The 18,984-nt window shown below is 47.6% G+C and overlaps 1 protein-coding gene across 1 annotated transcript in view; it reads right to left on the reverse strand.

The window, feature by feature from the left end:
• Positions 1-18,984, reverse strand: part of LOC142576309 (Golgi-associated plant pathogenesis-related protein 1-like) — a 158,275-nt gene that overhangs the window by 46,528 nt on the left and 92,763 nt on the right. The window contains exons 2-3 of the mRNA XM_075686386.1: positions 8,471-8,621; positions 6,203-6,352 (exon numbers count right to left, since the gene is read on the reverse strand). Coding sequence (XP_075542501.1) covers positions 6,203-6,352; positions 8,471-8,620 — 300 coding nt within the window. The 5' untranslated portion in view covers position 8,621. The remainder of the gene's footprint in view (positions 1-6,202; positions 6,353-8,470; positions 8,622-18,984) is intronic.

The raw sequence follows: 18,984 nt of genomic DNA on the forward strand, positions 1-18,984 counted from the left end.
GACATGATTGGATTACCCATGGCAATATCACCACATACCACATTTTTAACGCTCATTGAGCTAACAAGCGCCAGCTCAACAGTTGTACACGTGGCCTCCTTCAGACGGAGCCGATTATGCTTGACTGAATTCGCTTTCCCGAATCACAAGACTGTTAATGAGTTGTTGGCGCCGACATCCGTCGGTGGCACAGTCGAACTCAGTGAGCAGGTGTCGCGATAAAATAGCGGACTGAATGCAAGTCTGGCAGACCAAGTACATATGCACCGTAACACCACCACCGCCCACCACGATCAGAAAACTTCAACCGTAAACGCTTCATTAAAAGCAAGTTGCACTGCCTAGTAGAGTAGTTAGTCTGTATTCGATCTCTTAATCAAATATGATTACAACTCAGGCGACAAATAAATCAACGGACGAAGGAAGGCGACACGCGACAACCACGTCCTTCGTCCGTTGGTTTATTTGGCGCATTAGTTGTAATCATGTATAACCAACTCGCCCACCAGCACGTGCTCAGTAATCAAATATGTTAAAGCGCTATATACTTGTTTGTTGTTGTTGACACTGACATAAGTAAGACGGCACTCTTCATCATAAAGTGAACTAACTAAGGTGGTGGTGGTGAATAACTCAGGTGGTGCTTTGTGCAACCACAGCATGCTGTGGGTGCACAAAGCACCACCTGAGTTATATAGAGCGGACTAGCTGTTCAGCAAGCACTGAATCTGGACATTTCTGCCGTGGTGGCCTATAGTGGCTATGGCGTTGCGCTGCTAAGAACGACATCGCCCGATCGAATCCCGGTCACGACGGCCGCATTTCGATGGGGGTGAAATGCAAGAACGTCCGTGTGCCGCGCATTGGGTACACGTTAAAGAACTCAAGGTGGTCGAAATTAATCCGGAGTGCACTCACTGCGGCGTGCCTTATAATCAGATTGTGATTTTGGCACGTGACACCCCAGAATTTAATTCTTTTTATCTGAACATGTAGAAGCCGTCCGATGCTTGTTATTTTCGCTGGACTGTTTAATAAATGCTGCCTTCAGTGATCACTGAAAGTGACTTTGTGATAATGGCTAATATTAAGCAAAGGTCTACAGAAGCTTTACGGTACGTATCACGTCACTGAAAAAATTTAGCTGCTCATTCACCTGATCGACGTTTCAGCTGCTCTGCGGGCTCCCATTAGTCTACAGAATCGGTGACTCGCATCGTGAGTTGCAAGCTCCTCCCACAAAGAAGTGACGTGCCACGTCGATACGTAGCTAATTGGGACGTGAAAACCATGACTTACCGCGGCACGTATAGGCTGCCAGGCTAACAGTGAGCTGCTCGCATATCCACGCTTACATGACATGCCCTTCTGCGTCCACAAGGAAATGCATATGTTCAACAACCACTGAAAGTATAACGCAACGATTTTCTTCTAATGCTATTTCTTTGCGAGTTTCGTCAGTGGTCCGAGCACCGCTCCTCCGTCTTCGTTGTCACCGGGATATAAGGCGACCACGAACGTTCGGTGGAGGACGATAAAGGAATATAATCGAGGAAAAAGTATCCTTCGATTGTTTACTGGCCCAATTGCTGACCTAAAGCTAACAGCACAGCAGTTATGAATAGTTCTATGCTTTAAGGAGTTTTTCCTTCCTCCTTGATCACTGTACGGTGAGAAACTCACACGACATTCAAAAACTGGAATATGTAGAAGCGGCGCTATGTATCGTATAGTAGTAGTAGAAGTAGTAGTAGTAATAGTAGTGGTAGAAGTAGCAGTAGACATAGTAGTGGCGACGCTATACGCGATCGCGGGCACGGCGGTAATGCCCACGATGTGCGATTTTGATTACTTTCTTTCCAACCTCGCGGACAAAAAACAGGTCGGCCTGCCGATCGTCGTCAAACCGGTATACCGGGAGATCAACCACCGAGTGGACAACTCCACCCCGACAAGAAATTTTCCCTCTCTGGATGTCTGAGCTTGCACCTACATTGTAGTCTAAAAAAAAGATCCAAACGAGCTTCTAATATTTGAATGCGTACCGAAAGGCCGGTGGCCGTCAGACAACTGCATATAAATTTCTGCCCATGTTCCCACCGTTGATCGACGACGAGACCCAGCGCGCCCGCGCAGTTTATGGACGCATCACATTTGCTTCTTGACGCGAATCATGCGATTATAGCGCAGACAAGTGGTTACTGAGTTGACGATTTGCCATGATGCTTTTAAGTAAATGTTTATTCAATGCATCACAGTGAGCACGCGCGAAAGGCGTGGGCATCGACACTACACGGTGTCAACACGGTCACCACCATCGAATTCGGTCGGTTGCATTCATCGGCCCCTCACCGAGTGACGTGAGAAGAAAAAAAAGAAGAAAAGCGGCTGATTCTGCACGTACTGATATTATTTAATTTAACGAAAAGCCGTTCGCATTTTATGTCCCGCGAACAAGCGGCGACTCGTCCTATACCTGCCCCCTTCGTCTAACTGTAGTGAACCTCCACTGTCACAACAGTCATATCGAAAACACCCACAGGTATAACACACCGAGGGGGGGGGGGGCGCTTCCTATCTGCGGACCCACCGTATGTTTCCACGGAATATATGGAACATATGTTTCTTTTTTGGGGGGGGGGAACCATATTCTTTCTTACAATATTTTCTGGAAAGAAATACGCTAGCGCAGTCTATGCGAGCTTCTTGAAGGCTACTCTGACGTCATGGAGATGCTGCCATATTGGAGGTACGGCTTGACCGAAAACGCTGTCGTGGCTGCACAAATAAAGCTTTCTTCTTTTTTTCGGGGGGGGGGGGGGTATTAGACCTTAAGAACAAGTCAAGCTTTTGCCGCAGTACATATCGGTTTTATGCTTGCGCACAACTAAACGAAGAAAATAGAAACATATATACGACTGAAACGAGTACGCTGTGAATGAATACCTCCTTGCTCTTTCTTCAAATTTGGCGACCCGCCATAAGTACTGTTCACGTTAAGTAGAACTGCAGACCTTAGCACCCACGCACTCACGCACGCACGTACATGCATGTGTGATAATAATATTGCAAAAAAAAAAAAAACTCCTCACCGACACAACGCAGGTAGCCAGACACTTATGACTATCGCAGACTAAATTATGACGACCGCAGACAACAGGAGCAGCGGATCGCGGTTTATGACGCCAGAAGCGACAAATATGTCAGCTTTGTCAGATTACCTATAGGCTTGCACGAGGAAACGAAAGAAACTTTCACTTGAAGGATATCTTTATAGACCGTCAATCAAGCTGCAATCTGACAGGCTGTATGGTTTTGGCAAGTTTGAAGAACACGACCAAATGAAGAGTGTAAGAATACTGAAACTTGTATATAATATCCTCGTAGAATATTCTCGTATACGAGGATATGGTGTTAATGGCGCTATCCTTTAAACCACTGCGAACGAATTCGTTTCCAGAGAACCCGCATAACTTTTTACTGCGTGCCTCGGTAGTTAATTTGCTTGTGTATATGGTTTAACTCACGGCCTCCGAAAGGGGACAAGCTCTCAACACTGCTGTTTTGACCATCTGAAAGATTGTAAGTTCAGTACTCTGGACCAATGGGATCCGGAACATCAAAGGCTTATGGCCATTGTTGCAGTAGTGATTTTCTCAGGACTTCACTGTTCGAATTATGCACCCATTCTCTGATGCACAGTTTCGCATACGTGCTGGTCTTCAGCGTCAATTTATTCTTGTTTTACTATCGTGCCGACGAATTTCGCTTTGGGCGAAATTCGGGGGACGAAGCATAACGGCACGCAGCCTGAATTCCGAAGTTTGTGCTTTCTGTGAGTCCTCGAGAACATCATTTGGAGTTTGTTTCACTGCGATTTACTTATTTGCATACATAATAAATGGTCGAAAACGTCAGTTGTCGCGTTGCCTCACTACTTCGAACCATTCACGCTGTTTTTCTTTGTTTCTTTTTTGTGCCGGTAGCAGGACATCCAGATTTAATACACAACGCAATCAATCTATCATCGCATTCTTTTTTTTTCTTGGCTGAAGGTTTGCGCAAGCTCGCGTTCAGGCACGGCTCCTATTTGCAATACTGCTCCGGAAGCTTTCCGCCCTCTTCTATTACCTCCCGGAAATTGCTTTATTGGCTTCGGTAAACCTCAGTAGTAGGCGCAGTCAAGTTGCTCTGAGTGATTGCACCGTAAGGAGAACGCCATAGCTGGCCATGCGGCAGCACAGGTACAAACGTGTTGCTGCAATCGTATTCTCCTATTGATCAACAAACTCTGAGGTGAAAAACAGGTGAGAAGCAACGCAAGAGGCCTGTGTCGTGCTTGCTTTCCAATATACGTGTGCTGTAACAGAGGAGCGGTCTGTTATGAAAAAAAAAAACGAAATTAACTTATACGACAGTAGCCCCAAGGTACAAAAGGGAACTTGACTCCGAAGCTTTTTTTTTTTTTTAGAAACCCACGTGCACGGGTTTATTTTGCAGCTTTTGTGTTACTTACGGGTGGATGACGATAGTTACATTTCATGAATCTTGCTCTACATTGCGGTTTTACGCAAAACTAATTTGTCATAACCACGTCTTACGCTCAAGACTGCTGCTATACTTCCTCCTACGCATCTGTAACGAAAATGACGTCACTGCTGGCGAATATCGGGATTGTCGTCTTCTTCGAATTCATGGCAGGCAATCAGTGCAGAAACGACACGAGACAAAGGAGTGAAGAAGCACAAAGAGCTGGTGTTCCACTCCTACGTATGTTTACTTGTTCTTTCGTGAGGTATATGTCCTTTTCTCGCGCCGATTGTCTGCCATGGATTCGATTTTCCGATTCATTCAGATGAGTACCCGGTCATCCTTCAGTTCGACACGCTCGAAATGCGTCAAGGCGTGCCCAATAGGCTCACCAGTCCCACTTTCTGCACTCTCTTATACCCTGTATATATATAAAAAAAAACCTGCTCATTTCTATTTTTTTTTTCAATCAAGAACCAGCAGTGCCATTAGATCACACAAGGCCTGCGTGCCTGGAACCGGCAGGAGATATATGTGGGCCGATGCTTGCGTTACCAATCACAGCCCGACAAAAACACGGAGGCGACGAACAGCGTTGCTCGCTTGGTCCCCGCTTTAGAGGATGTAGGTTATCGGTCCACTTTCTGGACGTCGTGGCTTAGAGCGCAAACACGTTGCGTTATTTAGATTGCAATAGTGTGCAATACTTGTAACTCATTACATAAATCATAATAAATCATTATATAACATTTACAACCATTGCATACTGCCGATACTAACACATGGGGCAAAAAACTTGGAAGCTAACACATAATCTTGAGAAGAAGCGAAGGACCGCGCTACAAGCGATGGAAGGAAATAAGAATGTTACGCATACACAGGGTGTCCCAGCTAACTTAAGCCAGAGTTTAAATATATGCGAACGCCACGTAGCTGGGCAGAACCAATGTAATGTTGTTTGCCGTCGCTTGGAAATGATCAGATTATTATTTTTCATCCCGCATAATTAGATAGTTAGTATTAATTAATTAAATTAATCAAATTAAATTAATGAGTCAACTTCTCAAATATTGTAATTTGATGAAAAGAGTCAGTCGGAAGATTGTAGAGCTAAATGAAAAACTCCCGACACAGCTTTCTGTTGCTCAATACGTGCTACACAAAAGCGTTTTTCCGAACGTCAAAGAAGCCCGCAAATGCTCGCCAAATTGCCGCGCGACTAGCCGCTCGAGGCACTCAAGGCCGCGCTCTACACAAGGGTGATGAGCACTGTGCGTTAAGAGACAGAAAACGGCTGCGTTGATTACAGAGCAAACGTGGGTAGCCCATATTCTATAGCTTAGCTTAAAAGGAAGAAATGGGGGCTGGGCAGGTCCTGTAAATGCGTGAAGCAGATAATCGATGGTCTCTCAGTTACAGAATGGGTGCCAAGTGCGAAGGAAGCGCAGTCTGAAACGGCAGAGAACTGGCGTTACGATATTAGCATGTTTGAAGCCACAGTGTGGAGTCAACCGACGTCAAGACAGGGGCTAATTGGATATCGCTTCGTCCACTTGCATCGGACATAAGCTAGGATGATGACGATGGGGAGGATAACCTTATCTCCTCCACGTTTTCTCGTTGCGAATCTTAAGAAAGCTATGAGTGCATGTGCAGCGTAAACCACGCATACCTTGGAACAGAGCCGCAGCGGAGGCACCTCGTGCCGGAGCCTGAGTTCGTTGTGCGTGCGCAGGCACTCTTGAACAAACTCGCTGTTGCTGAACTCGGCCACGCCTTCACCTTCTGTGCGCCGCACCTTGAGCGACCGGGCCAGAAGCACCTGCGCGGGACGTGTCGTGTGTCAGAAGCACGTTGCGGTCACACACACTGGCTGGTAGATTCACTGCGCTGGTATCAACAGCGCTTCTATATACTCGTTGATCACGTGATCGGACTTGGAGGAAGCCACGCGATCGCACAAGTCGTCGTCCGTGCTTGACGCGTTTGCTACATACAAGAGAACACGACATTCAGTTTATGACACCAAAGGCTTGACGCACCTACAATACACGCTCCCGCTCCCACGCACTTGCTTCCTCTGCTTAGCCCGAGGTCGCGGGATCGAATCACGGCTGCAGCGGTCGCATTACAAAGGAGGCGGATTTCAAAAACAGAAATAGAAAAAAAAAAACTTTTGTGCTCACTGCGATTTCGGGACATGTTAACGTAACCCAGGTTGTCATAATTAACCGGAAGATCTCTCCTATACGGCGCCTCTCATAATACACATCGCAACTGCGGGACGTTACACTATTATACGTTGTCCAACACTGGACGCACGGAAAAAAGCCTCGGCCTGAAGCCGTCGTTTGGACAAGGATTTTTTTGGCCAGGATCCTGATGTGGACATGTTGCCTTGTCCAAACGTCAGATAGTGGGCTTTCCTTGTTCCCCCACTGTTGAATACTTCGAATCTTTAACTTCCTGTGATCCCTCTCTCTTATTACCCGATGCATTTGATAGAAATCTACCGTTAATTTTATCGTTGTGGTTTATGCACCACCTGAAAACTAGCGTTGAAGAGAAACTATCTAGCAGTTTAATTTGATCCCGCCAGAGTGGCCAACTAGGGATGCCGGCACTTTTCACAATCCCTAAGGGCTCCGCGAATGAGGGCGTCTCGCAGATTCCGCGAGACGCTGTTTGGCCCCCGCGTCGGAGCTTCTCACGTCGCGAATCAATCAGCCAACGACGACGCGTTGGCCCAGATTGGTGACGGACGCGGCGTCGACGCCAGTGCATGCGCAGTACGTGATGGCTTAGCTGTTGCACCAGCGACTGTGTTGATTACTTCCGGCGTTCTATGAACCAATGAAGAAAGCGAACCTACGCCGGACGACTGCACGTGGACCGGCCAGCCACTGCTTACCTTTCGCACACCTGAATTACTCGAACGGCTGCTTGTGCACGGAGCAACCAGTTCAGCTTTCTATAAGCAGTTATTACGATCGTTTTTCTATAGCTCGACTCTGCGATTCCCTAGCCATTCGATGACATAGCCTTTCCGCTTACGTTATATAGGAAGAATGTGGCAAAACGTGTAGACGATGAAAAATATGGCGCTGCTGTCCACTGAGCGCGGGCGCGTAATCGCATAATACTTCTTTTTTTCATATTTCTCCTTTTGTCAGAAAAAAAATTTAACACGCGATGTCTACCACGCGAGATACATCTGATTCTTGCATCTCTTACGGTTGTACACAACTGCCTATACCCGCCGTGGTTGCTCAGTGGCTATGGCGTTAGGCTGCTGAGCACAAGGTCGCGGGATCGAATCCCGGCCACGGCGGCCGCATTTCGATGGGGGCGAAATGCGAAAACACCCGTGTACTTAGATTTAGGTGCACGTTAAAGAACCCCAGGTGGTCGAAATTTCCGGAGTCCTCCACTACGGCGTGCCTCATAATCAGAAAGTGGTTTTGGCACGTAAAACCCCATAATTTAATTAATTTAATTACAACTGCCTGATTGATGTCCTGACAATTATAGCAGCAATCAAAAAGTTAGTCTTTCATTAACTAAACTGATGTCAAGGACAAAAAAGAAAATGCTGGTAGTTTCTCAACTGGACGGAAGTGCCAGCTGCACATGCTTGGACATGTCTCTTGCACATGGTTTGATCGCGACAGGCGCGTAGACGTTTGAGTAGCCAACCGGACAGTTCATCTGGTTAACCTCTCTGCCTTTCACCTCTTGTTTTCCTTCTTTTCTTCCATGTCATAATAGAACCATACTGGGTTTTCACTTGCTGTTCGCAAAAATGACTGTGCCGCCATTAGTAGAGCAAACTGCCTCGCGGGAAAGCTAGCTTTACAATTATGAAAAGGGTCTCCTTTGCGCATGCTCCTTACGGACAGTCCCACGGTGTCGCGTGTGCGATTGTGTCCTGTATTCTCACCCTGTCGATGAAGGTCGGGGACGGGTAGTGAAGCTGGCAGCCCAGGAGCCTCGACGGCCTTCGCTCCTGGTCTGCGTAAGGTGACGGGGGAGGGGTCTCATCATCCTTGGTAGAACGGGACATTCGCAGCTTTTCCAGGAAGTACTCCATGCTGGTGTAAAAGGAACAAAATGAAGGCGAGAGTGAGTGATCATATCCAAGGGGAGGAAAAATTTTATGAGGCATTCTTATCATGATTCGGGTGCTATCGGTTCGTAGGAAACGAAATCTGTCGTTGTCATGGAAGTGCTCGAAATGCCACGCAACCCTTGTCGTCAGCGCCAGAGGAGATCTGTTCATATTAGTCAGGGATGTTGCTGCGAGCACCTGCTTTCTGTGCTCCTATATGAGCTGCCGGTGAAACGGTGATTGCGTGCAGCTATACTTGGCGTCTCATCGTGGAGCGCACAATTAGCCGCACAGCGAACTAGCCATGGATGTGATTGATGATTGTGGAGGCTGTTCGACGCGGCGTCACTTTAATTCCGACTGCAGAGTCGAAACTCGGCAGAACAACGTGCGTAGTGTACTGTGTTCTACTTTAGTCTTTAGATTTGTGCTGTTGCTCTTCCTTTCCTCTTTCCTCCCTTTCTTCCTATCTTCCATTTCTCTGTTGCTGTCACCTCCCTTCAGAAGACTAGGCAGGCGTTGTGCCCCTTCCGGTGGCAGTTGCCAGCCTGCTCCTCGCTTTCCCTTTCCTGTTAACTGTGTATATGTGTATTTGTGTTCAAAACAAATAATAATAATAATATGAGCTCAATCAGTTATGGTAAGTAACTAAGTCACGCGCGCGAGGCACTATGGTGGCCGATGATTCGCGAAAGAAATTTTGTCATTCAACGATGCAGAGCCGTGAGTATCCTTCTTCCAAATATGATTGTGCAAGCCTCTTACGTTTTGGCAGATATTCAAATCAACGGCACCTTACATCAATTGAGCACCAACGCTTATGCGTTTTTTTCACTCTCTTATTCAGCGCGAGCAGTACCGACGCAATGTTTGTTGGTCGAGTCAGTAAAGGGCATGCAACGAAAATTAGCATTTTTTATGTATTCCGTTTCACTATATTTACTACTTTTGTGGCACTAGATAGAAACAGATTACTCCCTAGAGACAAATAGAAAATGACATGGTTTTGTAATTTTTGTTTGTGCGTGGTTTAGGTTGGCGCGTGATCCTGTCTGTCACCTCCCCATCCCCCTCCCACTCTTCTTCTATGGTATTATTTTTTTCATTTACTCGATTAGATAAGGTGATGTGGCTGAGCGAACCGTGCGGTTTTATGTGGTCTTCTTTTTTACTGGACTTCGGGAATAAAATGCGACAACCAGCAACATCGCTGTTAGCATCAATGTAAGAGGGTACCAGCGATGGTATAACCTAGGAATTGCGTCAGCAACGAACACATACGAGAGAGGTTTTTGCTGTAAGACACCGCTATCAGTCACGCGTAGCGAACCAGAACCAACTCGTACAACTATTTGCAGACTTCAACCGCAGCACGTTAGCGCAGTTCAAAGAAATCCGCAAAAGAGTGTATACACAATTGTGGCGTGTTTTGGTTCACCAAAAGAGGGGAAGAAAAACCGGCATACGGCCATCCTTTTACCCACTGCGGCGCATCCGCAAATTTGATGTTCGAATGCCTCGACGATTCAAGTTCACTTTGGCGCAGGTTCCCTCTCGACGCCTTCTGAGGAAAGATCCCTGCTCGCAAGCCCAAGCCGTCGCTTCGCGGGGATATATGCACGCCCAATGAGGAAAATCTCGGGCCTCGGAGGTGCTCCTGTAGCTGTCTCGATAACGTGGCGGTGGCTTGGGTGCTTGTGACGAGCGTCATTATTATTCTCCTTGAAGGTCATCCCGTAGATTGCGTCTGCGTCTTCTGCGCGTCGCTCGAAAAAAAAAAAAAGGCATCCGCACTCACACACTGCACGCTTCGGGAATACCACTCAGGTCTGGTATGCGATTGCGGCCTTGTGTGTCACGTCATGAAGGTGCGTTGTATTCAATACTGCCGAAGTCTTCTAGGCGTGTGCCGCGCTTGGCCCGGCGCCGATCGTTTATCTACGTACGCGTTTGTCATTCGTTCTACTACTTTGGCTACTCCGCCTCGATTTCAGCGGCGTGTAACGCCTTGTATGTACCCCTGACGGCAAGAAATTTCGGAGCAACATAAGATCGTCGAAGGAAAAAAAAATTCGACTTTCGCCCGCACGAATTAGTGACGCGATAGCTGAACGAAATAGTATGCTCAGTAAGACTTGCATTGTTTTGTGCGATTCGCTGATTATCGATATTGCCTTGCTTAGTAACTCAGGGGACCAATTGCAACGCACGCTCACTGACCTGGAGAGGCAAAGTAGAAGAGTGGGTCTAAAAATTAATCTGCAGAAAACTAAAGTAATTTTTAACAGTTTTGGGAGAGAACAGCAGTTTACGATAGGTAGCGAGGCACTGGAAGTGGTAAAGGAATACATCTACTTAGGGCAGGTAGTGACCGCGGATCCGGATCATGAGACTGAAATAATCAGAAGAATAAGAATGGGCTGGGGTGCGTTTGGCAGGCATTCTCAGATCATGAACAGCAGGTTGCCGTTATGCCTCAAGAGAAAAGTGTATCAGCTGTGTCTTACCAGTACCCACCTACGGGGCAGAAACCTGGAGGCTTACGAAAAGGGTTCTACATAAATTGAGGGGGACGCAACGAGCTGTGCATGAAAAGAAGAATGATGGGTGTAACGTTAAGGGATAAGAAAAGAGCAGATTGTGTGAGGAAACAAAGGCGAGTTAATGACATCTTAGTTGAAATAAAAAAAAAAGAAATGGGCATGGGCAGGACATGTAATGGGGAGGGCAAATAACCGATGGTCGTTAAGGGTTACGGACTGGATTCCAAGAGAAGGGAAGCGTAGCAGGGAGCGGCAGAAAGCTAGGTGGGCGGATGAGATTAAGAAGTTTGCAGGGACAACATGGCCGAAATTAGCACATGACCGGGGTAGTTGGAGAAGTATGGTAGAGGCCTTTGCCCTGCAGTGGGCGTAACCAGGCTGATGATGATGATGATGATGATGATGTTTGGTGCGCTAAAGGCTGGAGGAAACATTTGCATATGAGCACGAGCAATCTGCTTTCTAAAAGAACAGTTATTTAGTCATGGTGATGCAGTCGTCTTTCTTTGTGTAGCTGGCGCTCCCTGCGGTGGTGGAGAAACAAAGGAGACACGACGACTTCGTCCTCCTTCCTGTCCCGCCTTTCTCTTCATGCCACTGGCGTCGTTCATATTCATTCATCTCCACGCTGGTTTACGGATCACCTGCAGAGCGTGGCGTCAGCCAATCATTTTAACAATCGTTCGAGAGTTCAGGCACAGAGGCGCAGTATTCGTTTCCGCAGCATCGGCGGAGTGGCTAAGAGGTCGAATTTCCGACTTGCGATATGCGAGTCCGCCGTTCGAGTCCTCGCGAGGCACTGCGGCTTAATTCTTTAACTTTATATTCTGGCAAATCACTCTGGCATTCCAGCGACAGACACCGGTGGCATCGGCGAACGTCAAAAGAGAGAGAGAGAGAGAGAGAGAGAGAGAGAGAAGAGAGAGAGAAGAGAGAGAGGAAGGCAAAGGAAAGACAGAGAGGTTAACCATAGATTATCTCCGGTTGGCTACACTGTACCAGGGAGGAGCAAACGGATGCAATAGTTGAGAGAGAGAAAAAGAATGAAACACACACACACACACACACACACACACACACACACACACACACACACACACACACACACACACACACACACACACACACACACACACACACACACACACACACACACACACACACACACACACACACACACACACACACACACACACACACGATGCAGAACTGTGGGCACTGTCACGCAGTCTGGGAAGGCGTACCTAGTGTTACGCAATGTCACCATCCAATCCTTCGTGAAAACGACTAGGAGTATATAGGGGAGTGATGCCATAGCAGTTGTGACTGCAGAAACTAAATTTTATATTACGCTTCCCAACTCCAACACGCCACTAAAACGATATTTAAGGCCGAGTGGCCTGAAAGGCCTCAGAAAATCGTGCAGGAACGCGGCGTCATGTCATTTCCCTCTCATAAAATGTTGCGAAATACACGACGACGAAGGTTCCGAGCGTGATCAATCAATCAATCAATCAATCAATCAATCAATCAATCAATCAATCAATCAATCAATCAATCAATCAATCAATCAATTGGAAGCGCACATTTCTTGCATTCCCCCTTCATGCAGCTGCCGAAGTTCATAACAGCATGATGGCGTCAAAGGACCGCTGCTGAGCGTACCCTATGGTCAGGTTTCAGATTGTCGCTCTCGGCACCGGATAAGCGATTTGCACGCGTGAGACGTTTTGTTAACGGGGGCACGAGTTTCAGCAGTCAAAACAACAGGGACATGGGTCGTATATAGACGGCGAGAGCAAAGGTGTCAAGTCTCCTATATATATCAGCCTGTGAGATTGTGGTTAACCTGTTAACTTGTCGTTAACCTGTCTCTCTCTAAGTGCACTCGCACAGTGAAGACAGTAAGCGATGTCGTGTTTCAAAAGTTCACCGGACATGCGAGAGCATCGCGCGAAGAACGTTTTATTCATACGTGTAAAGCGTCCTTTCATTAACTCGAGTATTCAATGCATAAACTCGTTATTCGACGCATCGCTGCACGTGCGCTGCCAAGAAATACAAAGAGACGCATGTCATTGCGACCGGAGGGTGGAGAGCCGCAGCCTTCGCATCGACTGACCGATCGAGGTTGGAAATGCAGAATTCGGAAAAAGATTTAGCCGCGTATAGTATAGGTGCGTGCTCTTCGAAAACACCACGCAGAGTGAGGCGCAGCAGCAGTCCGAGAAAAAAAAAAAATAAAGAAAAGAGGAAAGCGAGAAAACACATCACATGGGCGGATGGCAGAAACTTAGTTTAAAAAATTACAGTCACTGGAGTGTGCCACTTTTTTTTTTTTTTGCTACTCCGAATTTTTAAGAAACGGGCAAGAGCAACGCACGGCAGCGCCATGAGAGGTAAAAGAATTCCTCGATGAAGCGGTGTGCGCCCTCCTCAAACTAACCTACAACTGCAGTTGTGTGCTATAGGTTGCACACATTTTACCGGATTGTAGGGCGTACACTACAGTAAAGAAATAACAAGGTACGAGATGAATATACAGCCGCTCTGGCAAGGCTCCTTGTCCAGACAACAAGTCGCGTGTTAGCTATAGGCATCTGGCGCTGCCCGTTGAAGCGGCGTCAAGCCTTCGACATCTTGCTCGCTCACCTCCGTTCAGTTGCCTATCTTTCAAAACTCCTAGATTCAAATGTGCACGTAATTTAATACATCTGCAGTGAAAGCGAAATGAGAGGTCGTGTTCTTTTTTTTTCATTCCTTTCCCTTTTTAATTATTCCTGTCTTCTTCTTTTCTATAGATTTGTCTTCCCTCTCTCACGAAGAATATAGCAGACAGACAAGTATACGTAATGCTGGCACTAAGGTTTGAATCCTAGATAGTTGGTAAGACAACATCTTCGAAGGGAACAGCGCCAATCGCGGGTCAAGTGGATGGAGCGCACGCAAACGCGCGCACGCAGGCACACACACGCACTTACGAATTAATTATTAACACCAAACGAACGTTTTTTAAACACGGATAACTTAAACCAAGTTATCCATTTAAAAACGGATCCTCGGCGTCGATAAAATCGATTAGAAATCTGTGCGTGCGTGTGTTTGCCACCCTGTTGACCCGTCTTTTGCGCGGTTCCCTTCAAGGATGTTGCGGAAATAATACGCCGGCAAAGCTCTCTGCATTTTAATAATCTCTCTCTATTTGTGTCTTTCTCCCTCTCGTGGACCTCTCACTAACGTCGCCTTTAAAGATGGCAGATTGACTAGCAGGTAGCACGGTGCAAGGTCAAGAAAGGGTTGTTATAGTTATAGGCATTACATGCAGCGTGCTATGTCATTTAAAACGAGGAAGAACCGGAAGCACACAACGAGAAAAGCTGCTACTGTATTTGTCAAGAAAGAAAGAAAGATAAATAAAGAGAGGAAGGAATAAATAAAGAAAGAAAGAGAAAAAGAAAGGCAGAAAGAGAGATAGAAACAAAGAAGTATTGTACTGTTTATAGGGCACGCTCCAGAAACTCGGAGGCACACTCCGAGTTTCTATAGTGCACGCATGAGCGCCAAGTTCGACCATCGCTACTTCATTAGAAGAGAGATAGAGAGAAAGAAAGAAAAGAAATGAGACGATGTACACATATATTTTTACCCGTCTTTCCAGCCTTCGCCAGACCCGCGTTTGAACGTTTTGCAAAACTTCGCGTCTGCGAAGTCTCGCGGTTTCGGATCGCGAATGCGAGCCCGCGTAGCAGCAGCAGCAGCAGCAGCAACAGCAGCCGCCGTGCGTTCGGCACAAGGGGCGGTCGAAGAAGAACACTGGCACAGCTCCAGCGACCCTTGCACGGTTGTGTACGGCCGTTCATGCGTGAACGCAAGATACGCCGGCCGCCCTGGGCAGCCTTGATCAACGACGCGGCCGCCACCTCTTCGCTTTATTATTCATGCCGGCTCGCCTTCGCTGCGGTTCGTGTACCATTCCGTAACGTGCACAGAAACGAGCATCGAAGCTATCTTGCGGCGATAACGAGTTAGTTGCACCCCAGGCAGGCGTGGTGCGTAACCAACTATTCAGGTTTTGGTGTATTTGTTTTATATGGTCTGATGTACGTGTTTACTTACTCGCAATCTCTCTCTCTCTCTTTATTTGTAATGCTCGCGGCTGCATGCACTTACACCCTTCAGATGCATGGTCTAGCTGAGATAGACGTCATATTTATTGCGCCTCTCGGCCGCGCTTATAGCGGGATAATGAAAGCAAAATGGACGTATTGTAATGTGTGCGTGTGTAACCTTGCGGCAGCGCCTTCACCCTCTGTAATTGACAAGGACGCTGTCGCTCCCGAGAGATAGGAGAATGAAAGGCTTAAAGGTCGGGGCTGTGATTAACTTTGAGGTTTTGTCGTTGATGTCGTCTTTAGACACGAAGTAGACTTGTCTGCAGTTGAGCGCGTCAGCTAAATGAAACAGCTCGACCGTCTTATAACACGATCTGCAAAGCAGAGTTCTTTTTTAGAGCGCAGCTCTTTGGCGTCCGTTCCTGGGTTTCGCGTCGTCGTCGGCGTTGTCGTCGGCCTCGTAACCAGCTCCGCCCCCCTTTCATCCCCCCAGCGCTAGCAGCGACCGACTGATACCGCTGGATGCCGCTGACGCCGCTAGAGTCAAGATAACGTGACTGCATAGAACACCGTCGCCGCCATGCAGAAAGAGGAGGAAAGGGTCCCCCCCCCCCTGTTCTTGTGTGGCGGATAGGGTGCTCTTCAGTTGCCGACGCGCCGGTTATTTCACGTAGGCCCCGGCACGTCGACGAATACGTGACCACCTTCCCACGGCTAGACCTGGTTCTTAGCGCTGCGGAAGCGAGGGTATCATATTGTTTGTATCGGCATCGGCGGCGTTGTCCCTGAAACCAACTCCGCAGCTGGGGTTGACTCACTATCGGCGTCAGCGGCATCAGTCAGTCGCTGCTATCTCTTCCCTCCTCCCTTTATCGTGTAGTCCGCTTACTGCGCGCGCTTCTGCCCCCATCGTTTGCCGCTGGGTGTACACGCCGCCCCCCTCCCCCCTCTTCCTGCGAGTCTCCGGTTGTCAAAGCGCCAGCTCGAACTTAATTCCTTTCTTCGCTCCTCCTCCAATGCAACCCCTGTGCGGTGGCAATCAGAGAGCCAGATCGGTGGCGGCGGATCTGTATATGTGCACCGCCCGAGCCGAAATTGCCGCTGCCGTTCGCCCTGTGCGGTGGCAATCAGAGAGCCAGATCGGTGGCGGCTTGACATAAAGACAAACAGCAATTTCCTAACACTTATGCGGGAGAACATCCCGTTCCTCTCGCTCGTAACGCGTCCCACGGCTGTGACAACCTCGCGAGGCACTTGTATAGATCTCGTCTTTGAGAATCAAGCATTGGTGTACCAAGTCGAACATATATCAGTCTATTTCTCCGACCACTAAGCTTCCTTCATGACTGTCAAGAACTGTTAGTGGAGTCTTTGTTAAAGGAATACGTGTGAAAAATAAAAAATAAATTCTGTGATAGCGCATACATGTGTTGCTCGATTTCTTTGCCTCAATCTATCGAAAAGGTGAAACAGCTTATTTGCTGCGCTCAAATTTCGCATTAGGAAGTAACGTAATCGTCGGTAATTTTTTTTTCAGTTATCTCGCAGCGCAAAGTGACTATTTTGGGAAATAAATAACGAGCCGTTTTCATATTCACACCTTTCTTTTCTTTTCTCTCCCCCCTCCTCCCTCCCCCCCCCCCCAAACACACAAGAGTTTCTGGGTGCCGTATAATTTCAGTGGTGTCGTTGAACGCGAGCTTATAGAACATTAACAAATTAAATTTAAATTCAGTTGCGCGGTTTACTATTCCGCAACTGCACAGTGGGTTACGAGGGCCGCTGTATAACACCCTTAGTATGGTTTCACTTATGAATCCATTTAGTAGCTGGAATTTTTTTTGCAAGCTTTTCCCACTTATCTAGCGAGAACTGCGTTTGATAAGAGACAGACAGACAGACAGACAGACAGACAGACAGACAGACAGACAGACAGACAGACAGACAGACAGACAGACAGACAGACAGACAGACAGACAGACAGACAGACAGACAGACAGACAGACGGACGGACGGACGGACGGACAGACAGACAGACAGACAGACAGACAGACAGACAGACAGACAGACAGACAGACAGACAGACAGACAGACAGACAGACAGACAGACAGACAGACAGACAGACAAAGAGCTTTATTGAGACGATAAATGAATATTGGGAACGGAGAGACATATAACTGCAATGGACTTAAGGGGAAACTGTGCTACGCGGAAAAATGTGTGGAACAATGTTCAACGTTTTCCTTGCACTCTTTTCCAGACAACGTCTCTCTGGTATACAGTGGAGAGGTGATTAATTTTGACCACGTATAGTCATCTTAGAGAGAGAGAGAGAGAGAGAAGAGAGGACAGGCAGGGAGGTTAACCAGACGCACGTCCGGTTTGCCACCCTGGACTGGGGGAAGGGGTATGGGGACGAAGAGAGAGAGAGAGCACAGTTTCGCGCACATTTGAAGGGTCACACCCAGTGTATACACGGTTGCCAAAACCTGTCGACTTGAGATATTTCAACAACGCTTTCGTGGGTTTCTGTGCCATCGACGCGTACGGCCACCGTCTAAGGATTTTCATTTCCGAAAATAGTCTAGAGTCAAGCTGGTTCAATGCTGTTCGGAGAGCTTCACGCTCGACGTCGTACTGGGGAGAGAGACATAGGATGCGTTCAATCGTTTCTATGATTCCACAAGAGCCGCACATGAGCGTATCCTCTATTCCAATGTGGAACGAGTAGGCCTTCATAGATGCCACCCGAGCCAGAGGCGGCACAATACTGTCGCCTCAGAGCGGGAAACGTTTTATGTCACTTGTAGCTTTAGGGATGGATCAAGCATATGAAGATGACACTTCAGGAGATTGGGAGAAGACCAGTATTTGTGTGTCATAGCTTTAGCCACGATCCGAAGCTTTCTTGCAGCGTCAGTTCTGGTAAGGGGATTGGAACTGGCCGGGCTTCCAGATAAGCAAACCGGGTGGCTTCGTCGGCGAGGTCATCATCGCCAATGCCAGTATTTCCAGGTAGCCACTGGAATATATTTTCATGCCCTTTAGCGATAGCTTGATGGTGGTCTTCTTTTATTTGATATGTCAGCTGCTCATGGGGGGGGGGGGGTGAGTCCTATGATATAGCGCCAAATGCAGACTCTAATTGCTGCCTTAGAGTCGCAAAAGATGAACCATTTCTGAGGTGTCCTTGCAGAAGGTATTTGACAGCAGCACGCAGGGCAGCAAGCTCTGCCGCCGTTGATGTCATGTGTGACAGTTTGAATGTCATTGTGGCTTTCGTAGCCTGAATGACAACGGTACCTGAAGAGCTGGTAGGTGAGACCGAACCATCAGTATAGATGTGTATTCGGTCCCCGTATGTCTCATTGATTAATAGCAGCGCCATCTGTTTCAGAGCTATTGTTGGGTGATTGGCCTTCTTCTTTACACCCGGAATATTTAGGCGCAGTTGAGGCTGTTGGAGACACCACAAGGGTAATGAGGGCCTTGCTGCTGGTATGTATCCTGATGGAAGACAATCTGTATGAGTGATTATAACTTCAGAAAACGTTGCACGAGGTCTCTGCGATGACAAGAGCGCCAAGTGATGATCGGGGACGCGGGAAAGTTGACGGATATGCGTCCTGAGACAATCCACAGCAACGTATGTTTGGATGGGATGATCTTTGGCGAGCAAGATTGTTGCAG

The sequence above is a fragment of the Dermacentor variabilis genome, chromosome 1 (assembly GCF_050947875.1).
Source record: "Dermacentor variabilis isolate Ectoservices chromosome 1, ASM5094787v1, whole genome shotgun sequence".
In the NCBI taxonomy this organism is placed as follows: domain Eukaryota; kingdom Metazoa; phylum Arthropoda; class Arachnida; order Ixodida; family Ixodidae; genus Dermacentor; species Dermacentor variabilis.